Raw genomic sequence first — 13,671 nt, 5'->3', positions numbered from 1 at the left:
GCACGGAATAAATTCTTTAATCGATTGCAAACATGTATGCTTTCCTCTTCAGAACTATTTGAATCATATTCATAACTGGATGATTAACAAGAAAGCATATTCTCCGAATCTGAAGCCATTGTTTTGATTCTCGAGCAAGGCAAGACGTCTTGGGGTGACACCACGAACAAGGGGACGGGACCTTCTGAAACTGGCCACTTCAGGTTTCATTTTTTTTTGCAGTTTCAGCACACTTTTAGTAATTTTTATTGGTGTTTTGCATTTGACTAAAAATATACTGCGTGTTTTGGGTATTTTAGATGCTCTAAAATTTCAAGTCCCAATTTCACCAAATTCATTTTCCATTTGATGATTTTGCTGACAATTAACACTTAATAACATGAAGGTAAAAGACCAGATTCTTTCCCCCACAAAACAGTGAAAAGGGCTTCGTTACAATGAACCATGGGAAGATAATTGCCGCCGCGACCTTGCTTCTGAACAAAATGTACAGTGCGGGATTCCCCTCCGTTGCATAGCAACGCGACTGATCAACACCGCACATTGTTGTACTTAGGGAGCCATGTCGCAGTCCTGAGCGCATCGTTTGAAAACGTGTCGTAAATGGAAGTAAATCTCGCACTCTATGAAGGCTGGAATTGTCTCACTTTCGAAAGGAAGTCAAGATGACCGTGGAGGATTTTAAGTACGTGGGGTCAAATGTACAGAGCAATGTGGAAGCAATGTGTGGACAAGAGGTAAAGAAGCGTGTCCAGGCAGGCTGGAACGGCTGGAGAAAAATGTCAGGTGTGAAAGAACAGTTTCAGCTAGGATGAAAGGTGTATAAAACGGTGATGAGACCAGCCATGATGTTAGAACTGGAGTCAAAAGACAGGAAGCAGAGCTGGAGGTAGCAGAGATGAAGATGTTGAGGTTTTCTTTGGGAGGGACCAGGTTGGATAGGATCAGGAATGAGGATATCAGAGGGACAACTCATATTAGAGGCTTTGGGGTGAAAGTCAGAATGGCCAGGCAGATGGTTTGGACATGTCCAGAGGAGAGAGAGTGACTATATCGGGAGAAGGATGCTGAGCCTTGAACTGCCAGGTAGAAGACCGAAAGGAAGACCCAAGAGGAGGTTTATGGGTGTTCTCAAAGAGGACATGAAGGTAGCTAGTGTGAGAGAAGAGGATTCACCAAACCGGGTTAGGTGGAGGACACTGATTCGCTGTGGCGACCCCTGCGGGGAAAAGCAGAAAGAAAAAGAAGTCAAGATGACCGTAAACGCCTTTGTGGGTGCGGCATATCCAGGACAAGGTTGGACTACGTTTCATACCGTTATATGATTGCACACAGCACTACGCTGAGACAGTAAGGAGTCACATGTGCCTCTTGCATGACGCTTGCAATTTGGCAAAATGGATTGTCTTTCATTCTGAAAATGCATTTGATATGATATTTTTATTGCTCAATAAAAACAAGATTAGAATGGTTGAAGGTGCCAAATATTCATATTGCCTGAATAAATAGAAAGTCAATTTCTCCAAAACTGTAAACAGAACTGTTTAAGGACGTGCTTATCGGGGTGAGATTAGTACCCGTGCTCGATACTCAACCCTACACACAAGTAAACTTTACAGTTTCTTATCTAAGCAGGCTATGAAAATTCCTACTATATAATGTACACATGTATATGCTGTGTACGCAATACGCTAAATATTAGTTGGCCATTTGTATGTTGACACACTCATTTCGTTCCGGTTTAACTTGTTAACTGTCAATGTTAGCATAAGAAGCATGTTACTGTTTTACTTCCATGATTCTGACTCTGGTGCAGTCAATGCGGAACCAGGGTAAATGTTGGAGTTAGTGGCAGCTCTGGAAGGCCGAATACAGGCCAAGATAAACGTTGTTCTGTTGACGACAATGTTTTATTTTTATTTTTTAGGAGTGTTCTACTCAGAAGCACACACACGACCTGTTGGGTCTTCTCTATGTCTGGCATGCGCACACACACATCTTTTTTTTTGTTGGCGTTGGGTGGCTTTTTTCACGAGGCGAACAATGGATAAAAATTTCAGTTAGTTTTAAGAATACATATATAATTGGAGGAGAAACTCACATCGACTCGATTCTCGATCCCACGAAAGCTAATTGTAAGCAAAAGCATCATTTATTGGGAAAGCCACAAATAGTCCAGAGACTCACGGTTTTTAGAATGTTTCTCCAGTGTAAAAACAAAAAAGAATCTTCTAAACTATGGCCATCATTGTGATTAGTAAGGATCCATCAATTGACTCATTCAGTGGCGTTCACGAATATATTCGGGAATTGAAAATATGGCGTAGAGCGCCATTCCTGAATTTGTTTGGGTTTTGTTTTTTCTTGTTTGGGTGCCGATAAGGCACTGGTCATGGCCACTGGCATTGGTTTTCCCTTCCACAAAGGGGCAGCATTTTTCTTTTTTTCTTGTTAGCGCTTTGTTCCAGCTTCAGCTGTTAAAGCGCTATATAACCAATATGTATGTATTGCATTGTATTTTGGACCGCTGCCCTAATTTCAAGCTCATATAACTCCAGACCCATATAATTTTGGAATTATCTGTTTATTTCTGACGGAAGAAGAAAGTCTATGGTTTCTTTCGCTGCATTGAATGTTTATGTAGTCTCTAAAGTCAATATTCTATAGGCCCTGGAATTTGAGTGAAAATGACTATAACCCTGGCACTGGATTGGACACATTTTTGCACGTCTCGCAGTGAATTAGTTAATCAGTCATTTGTTTCTTTTTTTTCTCAAATTTTACACTTTCACAACCCCATTTATTTTATGGGTCTGTCTATTGAGGCGTTTCTATTGTTAATATTCGTGCAGAAAGACAGTACTGTTGAGTACCGCAACTTGTCAGTTCTTTTAACCCCCCTACAACACACACACACACACACACACACATTCTTACACGTCTCTTGGTGCAGCCTATTTTTTTGCTCATTGATGCAGTCAATAGCAACAGCTGGAAAGATAAAATGAGTTTGTGCTTGGAAAGTAGAATGCATTTTCCTGTCTCCCTTTCACTATACAGTAAAGTCTCGTTATATCGATATCGGATATATCGATAGTCCCGGTTATATCGATACTATTTCTATGCACGCACGGAGACAATTACATGCAAACAGGGTCGGATATATCGATAGTCCCGGTTATATCGATATTTTTTCGGACTCCCTTGAATATCGATATATCGAGACTTTACTGTATATCAGTCACTCACACACAAATAGTTGAAATCAATCTAGCTTCCAAATTCCATTTTTCACACTTCAATGTGTTTTTCACTATTTGCTTGCAGCAGAGGGAAAAACAAGGGATCCTGCCACCTCTTGCACTGTCCATCTGCATTCTTGCAGTGGATCGGGTCTCTGTACCGTGTAGTCTCAGCAGACTCTGTGACTCGAGAGGGTCTTGAATGTACACAGTTAACTGATAAGCGCACATGGACTGTGATGCAGCAGAGCATGTAGAGGGTTTGAGTGGCTAGTCCAAGATAAAAGAAGTCAATGCTGAGTAAATGTGTTCTGCCTGCTCTTGTCGGTGTGTGCCATCTGCACTTGTAAATGTTCACACTGCGGTTTGTATTTTCATTGCGCTACAAGTCACAACACACAGTCAGTATACAGGAATACCACATTTGTATGTGCAGGGTGACATTATACACACATGACAATGAAGTTGACAGGTCTTGGAGAAGTTATTGCTTGTAATGCAGTGTTATTGTTATCTAATTAAAGTACAAAGTGTGACAAGAAGGGTCCACCATTGTAAAGGATGAATGCACTGATTAAAAACCAGCACTTTCCACGAATGAGTAGTTGTCCACAGGATAATATGGAATAGTTTCTAAGTGTTCTGCTTGATGAAACAAAATAGCACATTCGTCGAGTCATTGTGATCGTTGGTGTAGGTTGATTTTAAAAATACAATGAAGAAGAGAGGGCCACGGAAGGCTAGATCCTTTAGATAAATGAAAATTGTATTAATGAATGAAATTGACCAGCCAAGAGGAAATGGGAAGCAGAAAGAAGGGGATGAGCTTATTTTGGAGGCTCTCAGGAAGCAGGACTGATGCCAGAGACTGTGATAAATGCTGATGTCATTTTTGGACTTTCAAACTTGTCAAAGGGACATCTGCTCAGAGTATCCGTCTCTTTTTTTTGTTTGCTTCTATCGACTGCGTATATTGCCAGGCCAATGTTTTTATGATTGCGGTGCTTTTGAATTCCAATGCCCATTGGGCATCTTGTTTCTGGTCATTGTATTACCACCCAATCCTGTTATTTTCACAGGGGTGTCACTTTAATTGCACACATGAATTGGATTTGAAAGGAATAGAAATGCAATTCATCCGTTTCAGTCCCTACGTTAAGGTTTATTAGCCTTTTTTTAATTGTGTGTTGTCCCGTTGTTAAATCCAGCTTTTTTTCATTTTAAGCATATAGCCATTCCTTTCTAAACAGCACAACAGTAATGATGTCTTTGGTTATTTCCGTTCAAACAATGCTCCCTCAAGCATTTCCAGTTGGTCCAAAATACTGCCACTTGCCACTTAAACCTGCTACTTGCCTTCTAACTGGTGCTCTTCTCCCTACTTCACTGCCTCCTTAACCAGTTGGGGCTCCTTTTTAGACTTGTATTCGCTTTTAAATATATGAAATGTCTGACAACATCTAACTCGGAGCTACTGGACTCCACTGAACCTGCCCGGTCCCTCAGGTCTGCGGACCAGACATTACTGGAAGTACCGAGAACTAAGCGGAGCCTCGGGAAGAATAAAGTATTTTCGTTTGCCAGTCCCTCCCTTCGGAATAACCTTGCATATAATTTTAGGAAGACCCCGATCGTTCCATCTTTAAAACTCATTTTAAGAAATTTTTATTCTATAGCTTTTGATTCAGCTTTGACATTTTGCCTGGTGTCTGCTGCATTGTATTTTTGTTAGTGTAGTGTTGATTGAGGCATTGATTCATTGAATGATTTTGTTAATGATCATATGTAATTGGTTGATGAATATGAATGTGTTATTAGTTTTCTGTTTTGACTGTCTTGAGTTTTACTCCATGGAGAGTAAAACTCGCATGCAGCAATGGCTGTGTCAAAATGTGATATAAATAAACTTGAGATCAGTTGAGCCCCACACTCAGTGAATTTTAATTATCTGATGTTTTAATTGTTGAACAAAGAAAAAAAAAATGCCTTTGATCTAGTGGCTATGGTGGAACCGTAAAGGTAGACATTGCAGAATGCTTCTGGAACATTTAATCCGAATACTTAAGTGAAGTTTGATTAAACAAATACGGTATGCACTTCTTCTGGCTTGTATTTAGAACCTGTTATAGCTATCCGTTTTCTGGACTGCTTGCTGTATGAGCTGGAGACTATCCCAGCTGACTTTTGGCATGAGGCAGGCTGGACGAGTCCTGGACGAGTTGCAAGTCAACAACATGGCACATTATCAAACATTTTCCATTATTTAGGGTAGCAAAAGACACAGTTAAAAGGTGGTCTTAATTGCTTCAGTATGGACTGAATCGGATGTTAACAATTACTAGTACATGCAAAAGAATTATTTTTTTTTTCCCCAACCTGATAGTCTTAAGTGTGTTAATCAAACATTTGCAGACGTTCGTTAAAGTCTTGTTTCATATTTTGCTGTACTTTGGCTTCATTTAGTGCCCTTTCAAGTATAGCCCTTTTGCTCAATTTTTTTCACAAGGACTCCCGTGATCCACGTATGACTGTCATGTGACTACGATTACGACTACGTCCTCTATGTCACGTTAACCACACAAAGAAGAAATGTCTTTTTAAGGCCTCCTTTGTGCCATTGATTCCATCATCAATGATGTTCTGCGGTTTACTCAGGTTTTCACTTTTTCCAATTGAATTCAGCTTCATAGCCACGTATAAACAAATTGAAGACTCTTATGAGCATAGGGAAATGTCTTTGGGGTTGGACCATAAATGCCATTGCAAGCTAGATCAACTTGTTTAGTGGAGAGGGTGTCACAGAAATACAAAAACATCTTCCCAGACGCTAGAATGATGGCAATATACCATCACATGTAGCTTTACCTCTGTTCTATTTCCATAATAATATGAAGTACTGGCAAGGAAGGCCCCACTCGTTCCTCTGAGAAGGAGAAAGATCATCTTGATTCATTTACTTCAACTGAACAATAATTTATAAATTGCACATTCAGACCATTCAGAAATTATAAGTAAATACAGTAAATTGTGATAGGGTTGATATGAAGGTTCCCTATTCCTGTACACTATACTGTACACATAAATTGTTCTGGAATATCATTTTACCATGTACCAATGGTTGAAATAGTGAATCTTGTGGATATATGTGAATTTTTATGAGCGTTGAACATCTCATGGAATCCATTAAAGTGAATGAGAGCAAACCCCATCTTTCAAGTTATTATAGCCACACATTTCCTCTGTATGGGTGCTGCGCCAAGCATCTTATCACTCAAGGATGACATACGGGTTGTTCTAGAAAGAGGACAGGGTCTTCAATGAATGCAATAAATCCCAAAATGGGGATATATTGAAAGGCGGCACTTGATGTCATTCACTGGAATTGGTCCATTTAACTGAATGAATGTCACTTGCAACTTGTTTTTACCACAAGCTACAGCATTTCATTCACGGATACAGCGATGCCTAAGCTTACAAACTTAATTGGTTCCCAGAAAGTGTGTGTAAGGCGAAAAGTGTGTATTCCAAACATTAATTTCACTTGGGAAACCATTAAAATGACAATAATCCATTCCCAGGTCCCCATAAAACAAATTTTTCTTCTAAATAAGCCTTAAAACTACCCAAAATATACATATGTTTATGTTTAATAAATGTGGTATGGTATTGTAATTAAAGAAATAAACTGTACTTTATAATAAAGTCGTTTTATTTACCTTTGTGATGGTCGTTGATGACTTGATGGAATTGAGTGGGAGGGAGAGTCACATTCCATAAGGACTGTAGGAAGGAGGGTTAGCCTATCTTTCATAGGCTTATGCCCAAGGACGGACTTCTCTTCCTGTGTAATGAAAGCCCGGTTAGGTATCTTTTTCCAAAAAAGGCCGGTCTCATCTCATTAAACACTCCATTGTAAGCTCCGTCAGCTTTATCGTCAAAACTGGCTGCCTCATGACGAATGACACTGTGAATCCATGTACAACGCTTAAAGTTCTCGAACCATCCGTGGCTGGCCTTGAAATCAATAGATGATGAACTTCCAGGTTGCCTCTTGATGATATCTGAGTGAATGTGCCGTGCTTTCTCGGTGATAATTGCTTCACTCACGTTGTCGCCAGCAAGCTGCTTTTCGTTAATCCAAATTAAGAGAAGTTTTTCAACCTCTTCTATTGCCTGAGACCGTTGCTGAAACAACACGCCCCTTTAAAAGCTTATTTGTTCCGAAGGATGGTAGCAATGGTCGACTTAGCATTCTGGTACTGGCCCGCTAAGTCACACAAACGCACACCTTGTTCGTGTTTCATGAGGATCTCCTTCTTCTGCTCGACCGTAATTTTGTTTTGTGTCCTCTTCGAATGAACACTAGCCAGTGATGGGGTCTTTTTCAGTCCCATAACAGCAAAAGTATCCGTGATAACAAATCTTTGAAGACAAGCGACGTATGCACTCAGAGAAAGGGGATGTGGAAAAGTAGTCCGGCAGCTACAGTGGCGCTGTTCAGCCGTGTGGTGTGTTGTTCTTCCGCCGAAAACTAGTCCGCCAGCCATTGTGGCGCTCCGTGTGTTTCCCGAAAAATAGTTCATATGCCAAGATTATATTCTCGCAAATTTAACATTCGTAAGGCGAAAAGTTAATTAGCTAAAGCGTTCGTAAGACTGTACACTGTACATATATTTTTAATATGGTTAAGTGTTGAAACCCTCTGAATGACAAAATGGGTTCCCGTGAAACATTGGGATCATGTGCATTCTAAATTTGCAGGATTAAGGTATGACTATCATGCCGCCGCAAAATAAAAAAGGAAAACAAGGAGTGCATTTTTACACTGATCGATAGCTGCGCGTGCGTGCGTGTGCGCGCGTGTGTGCGTGCGTGCGTGTGCGCGCGTGTGTGCGTGCGCGCGCACTTCTGCATGTGTACGTATATTGATCCATTCCAGCCTCAGAGTTTCTCGACATCACTTACCGAAGCTTAAACAAGGCAATAACAGCCTTGTCGCCTTTCGGGAAGATTAATAATGGTTTGTTTTTAACGGTGGCATACATTACATGCTTGTTTGAATATAAACTTTCCCAGAAATACATAACCGTCAACATATGTATCGTCAGCGACCCCTGGAGAGTAATACATTCAAATTATCATTGCTATTGGAGTTAAATTGTGTGCTAATGATTTGCGTCAACTTTTGACATTCCTATGAGATGTTGAAATGCGCTGTGGCCAATTTAGACTGTCACCTCGCTGATGGGTGCCATTAATTTTGTTACGACTCTGACATAACACTCATTCGCTGTTCACAGCGAACATTGAAACTCTGGTTAATCCACTACCCAGGTGTCTGTTGGCATCACTGATATGCAGTGACAGTAAAAATGTCCCTTTTTTCAGAGTGACAGCTTTAATCCATGCAAGCTGAGAGTGCATGTATAGGCCATGTGCTTGTGTCACTGTGTGTGTGCATACAGGAAGGAAAACTGCCTTTCAGCTCTTATCAGTGAGCGAGCAGCGTGAAGCTGATCACTTAGCACTGCTGAGCTATCAATGTGGAGTTAATTGCCTTTCAGAGGAAAAATAAAGCTGCGGCTAGGAGGGGGTTAATTTTTTTTTCCCTGGTGGTTTGGATTTTTCTATTTTGATAACTTCTTGCTGAGCCTCAGTCGGAAATTGTCAACATAAAATGGTATTCACTCCTTTTAGGTTGTTCAATGACTCAGTGGGGTTGCAAATGACATTATACAGGCAGTGAGAGAGCCAGAGAGAGAGAGATCAAGGGAAGAGCAGGTTTAGCATGTGGACTGTTTGCTTGTTCTCAGTACCACGCCCGTTTTATATTATGCCAGTAATGTTTTTACTAGTTTTTTAATAACAGCACTAACCTCCCACAATACCTCCATTCCTACTCTTGATAACTTGGACACCACAATAACTCAAGACGAAGGCATGGAAAATTCTACTGGACCCCTCACACCCTGCCCACCACCTTTACCCGCTACTTCATGGAAGAGGTTTTTTCACCCGTCATCTGGACTAAAGATTGATTGATGGATGGATGGATGGATACATGGGTTGGGTGGTTGTGTAGGTAGGTTGGTAGGTAGGTAGGTAGTTGGATGGATAGATAGGAGACACTGCACAGACATATTTTACTCGCTACTCCCATCAGGCAGGCGCTACAGATCCATGCGCACCAAATCCAGCAGACACTTAAAGGACAACCAACGCCCCGGACAAGTTGTGTCCATAATTTGTAAAACAACTTCAAATGACTTCTACTGAGCGTATTTTACAAAGATTCCACCGCATATAGCTATATTTTACATTTTAAGACTCTCGCTGAATATTCAGGAAGTCTTGTTTTTGAGTTGGTGACGATACCTACCGTGACGTGTCTGGAACGCACGCCCCTGACCAAGAATGCGTCGCACAATGCATTTTGGGTACTTTGTTTGGTCTGAAAAATTCGTGCTGATCCGTGTTGATGGTGAAATTAGAAGGAAAACACATAAATAACACGATGGTGAATCGTGTGTTGTACCAAGACTACTATTTGATACTAGTTGACACAAATTCCCAGCAGACAAATCAGCACATTTCCAATGGAGCTTGGGTGCCATCTTGTGCATTTTCCAGGACGCTACATTGGAGTCCAGACGCCTCAGAATGATCAGGAAGGACTTCTTTAATCGATTACAAACATCTATGCTTTCCTCTTCAGAACTATTTGAATCATATTCATAACTGGATGAGTAACAAGAAAGCATCTTCTCCGAATCTGAAGCCATTGTTTTGATTCTAGAGCAAGGCGTGACGTCACGAACAAAGGGATGGGACCTTCTGAAACTCACCATCCCAAGGTCATTTTGAAGTAGTTTTGGGACACTTTAACTCATTTCTATTGGTGTTTTGCATTTGACTAAAAATATCAGCCTGCGTCTTTTGGGTATTTTAGATGCTATCAAACATTTTTCTCATGTCAGTTAGGAAACAAAAAAAATGGCGGTTGTCCTTGATAAACAGCTTCTTTCCTCTTGCAATGAACTCCCAAAACAGTAACCGAACAGCATTGCCGCTAAAGTCATTGTAGTTCCAGCTCTGTCCTTACTTGAACCACTGTCAGTGATCTATAGTCCACAGCACCAGACACTTTAAAGCACTCGATGACATCTGCATAATAGCAAACGTATTTTACGACAATTACTGTTACTGGTCACTTTAAAAAGGTTCAATGAAAAGCTTCAGACTGATCACTTTGGTCTGCTGTCACAGTTGTCAGTGGTACCACCGCACAACAGTTACTTTACATTATGGAATGTTCTTCCGTATTTGTTATGTCCTTGTTTATGATGATACGAGTGTAGCGTGTATTACCGAAGACAAATCCCTTGTGTATTCAACATACTTGGCCAATAAAGATGTGTCTGATTCTGATTATCACATTGTGAGGTTCATATTATGATAATATTGTGTTGTATTGGATATCGTTCCATGCACATCACTATGCCAGTGTTCAGTGTTACCTTATCTTGTCGACGTTGTCAATGTTTGTCGCCCCCAATTCCTCACACTCACCATTACAGTGAGACCTCAACTTACAAACACCTTATCTTACAAACTTTTCGTCTTACAAACGTCAGATTTATGAAAATTAAACCTTATAATAATATTTTTTTTAATTTTCGTAAGAGCGTAAGAAAATTTTAATTATAATTTTCATAATACACACCCACCACGGCTGGCGGAGTGATCTTCGGCGGAAGCACACGACCGAACAGCATCAGAGGTTACCAACAGTCCTTATGGAAGGTGACCGTCCTTCCATAAGCCATCAACGACCATCAAAAAGGTAATAAAAAAACGGATTATTCCCATTTTAATGTTTTCCTATGGGAAATTGTTTTTTGAGATACACACTTTTCGCCTTACACACTCTGTCTGGGAACCAATTAAGTTCGTAAGTTGAGGTCTCACTGTACTTCATTCCACAGTGATCCGTCTCTGCTGCTTTGCTGGAAATTGATTCAAATGTTGACTGTTTCCTGCAAGAGGACTTACCGCAAATTCAACCCTTGAATGAATACAGTCACTGTGCTTTTAGTGGACTGCCCACAATTTTTCAAGGAAAACGTGACAATGACCAGGCCTTTATGCTTTACTTACTGTGCTATGGAAATATGCAGCATGACACCAAAGTCACCCGCTGTAGACATTTGAATCAATTAAAGGGTTGTGTGACCTCTGACAATAATGAAAGATTGTATGGAATGTGTTGTTGATTAGTCGCAACCTCAAAAACCCTCAAATGCATCCCTATGCAGCAATGGGCTGTGAATCAATGGGATTTTTATGTCATGATAACAGTACACAGGAATATATAGCTGCATCTGTACTGCTGTATTTATGTTGTCTCCTAAATTCCCTGCGATTGTTTTCCTTAAAGTTTGGATATGTGCCACTTTAATGCCATAAAATTGTTAATTGTTGGAAAGCCTTTGTCCCTCAAATCAAGCTTATTTGACGGATTAATTTCATGTGGTTTGATGCGCCTAACAAAAAGACAATTGTAAAATAAGTGACCTGATAAAATGTTATCTATTGTCTTGGCAATATATTTTGTCACCACCCAGCTCTACCTGGAATAGAGTGACCTTCACCAGGTTAAACGAGTTAATGCATCATTCTGTCTGCTTTACTGCGATAATGTTTATTGTTGAAGAGGTTTCAGGCTTGACTGTCATAAAATGGACCCTCCATTTTGTATACCGCTTTTCCTCATTAATTTGGCAGATTAGCTGTAGCCTGTCCCATCTGACATTTTGTTGAGTGGCGGCATATAATTTGGTCTGTTCATCAGCATTGTTAGCTGTCCCATATTTTTTTTCTCTCATTCACTGCCAGACATGGAAAAATGTGTCCACTCCAGTGCCAGGGTTTTTGTCATTGTCACTCGAATTCCAGGACCCACAGTATATTAAGTTTTTGGGCTACATAAACATTCAATGCAGCGTAAGAAACCTAAGACTCTTGTCTTTCATCAAAAAAGAGTTAACTCCTAAATTATATGGGTCTGGAGTTATATGAACTCGAAATGAGGGCAGCTGTCCAAAATACAATGCAATACATACACATATTGGTTTATATGGCGCTTTAACAACAGCTGAAGCTGGAACAAAGCGCTAACATGGAAAAACGGAAAATGCTGCCCCCTTGTGGGAAAGAAACATTGCTAGAGGTTTGGCCAGCGCTTTATCGGCACCTCAGCATGAAAAAACAAAACCCAAACAACTTCGTGAATAACGCTCTACGTCATGTTTTCAATTCCGAAATAAATTTGTCAAGTTGCACACTTGTATGTAGTAGCAGGAGTAGCATCTCTTGGCAGGCATAGGAAGGACACTTGTCAAAGTAGGTTGGTTGCCTGCAGGATTGGGTCACATGCCAAAAGTCTCTAAGCATATTTTCCATCATATGGCATCACAGAGTGACATCAACTAGAGTGATTTTAACTGTGGTGTTCAAGGGGGTGCGATTATTTTTGGGAGTGTATTGGAATGTGACATATTCACATAGTCATTCTTGGATACACATGTACAGACCCTGCCCAATTTACGAACATTCGAGTTGTGAATAACGGTCCATACGAATATTTTTGCAGGTGCAGTAAGTGTTCGGACAGAGATGCTGTAAATTTGATTATTGTAATGCCCGCCTTTTTCCAGCCGAGCTCTCTTGTGATTGGCTGCGTACTGTGCTACACGCACTCGCATGCACATAGACACTTTAGAGCACAGGTGTCAAAGTCAAGGCCCCGGGGGACAAATCCGGCCCGCCACATCATTCTTTTCGGCTCGCGAAAGCAAAACAAACTTGAGAAATTCTATGATGCTTTCTAAAATCCTCACCAAAATTTCATATTTTTGATGTAAGCTACAATAACAGTCATTATTCTTGACTTCAGATTTGATAACTAGTTATTCATTAATTTGTTATGCGCTCTATATGTTATATGTGGAGGGGATTAAACATTCTAATGGCTTCCCCAAATTCATAACGGCCCTCAAGAGGAAACCATAACTACAATGTGGCCCGCGGCAAAAAAATGACTTTGACACCCCGGCTTTAGAGGTTTCAAGGGCTGCATGTTAACGCGACGTACAACAAGGCTGTCCAATCAGCGCCCGGCTAGCTGAAGTGTTGCCAACGAGTTCAGGCCCAGATACGCTGAGCTTGCGTATGATTGGCTGCGTAGAGTATGTGGGCGGGGAGGAAATACCTCTTCCCAGTTGACGCTCCAGGAGGACGCGATGCATCACAAAAAGTAATGGCTGCTGGCACGTAATTTAGTAATAACATGCCAGCAGCTTCAGTAATGGCTTACTGAAGATCCAAGGATATATGTTGTCGTACTATAGTAGCTGTTAATTTATTTTCC

At 40.7% G+C, this 13,671-nt stretch overlaps 1 protein-coding gene across 2 annotated transcripts in view; it reads left to right on the top strand.

The window, feature by feature from the left end:
* b4galt5 (beta-1,4-galactosyltransferase 5) overlaps positions 1 to 13,671 on the top strand; it is a 45,286-nt gene that overhangs the window by 14,890 nt on the left and 16,725 nt on the right. Inside the window, exon 1 of one of the 2 annotated variants that reach the window (XM_088990854.1) lies at positions 973 to 1,296. The exons of the other annotated variant lie outside the window; for it this stretch is intronic. Within the exon in view, the coding sequence (XP_088846980.1) occupies positions 1,065 to 1,296 (232 nt within the window). The 5' untranslated portion in view covers positions 973 to 1,064. Of the gene's footprint in view, positions 1 to 972; positions 1,297 to 13,671 lie in introns of those variants that run through there. 2 annotated transcript variants of the gene reach the window in all.

The sequence above is a fragment of the Hippocampus bargibanti genome, linkage group LG01, assembly GCF_051943395.1.
Source record: "Hippocampus bargibanti isolate YZ-2025 linkage group LG01, ASM5194339v1, whole genome shotgun sequence".
NCBI classification, from domain to species: domain Eukaryota; kingdom Metazoa; phylum Chordata; class Actinopteri; order Syngnathiformes; family Syngnathidae; genus Hippocampus; species Hippocampus bargibanti.
The sequence above is the reverse complement of the archived record's forward strand: the minus strand, read 5'-3'. Positions and strand labels throughout refer to the sequence as shown.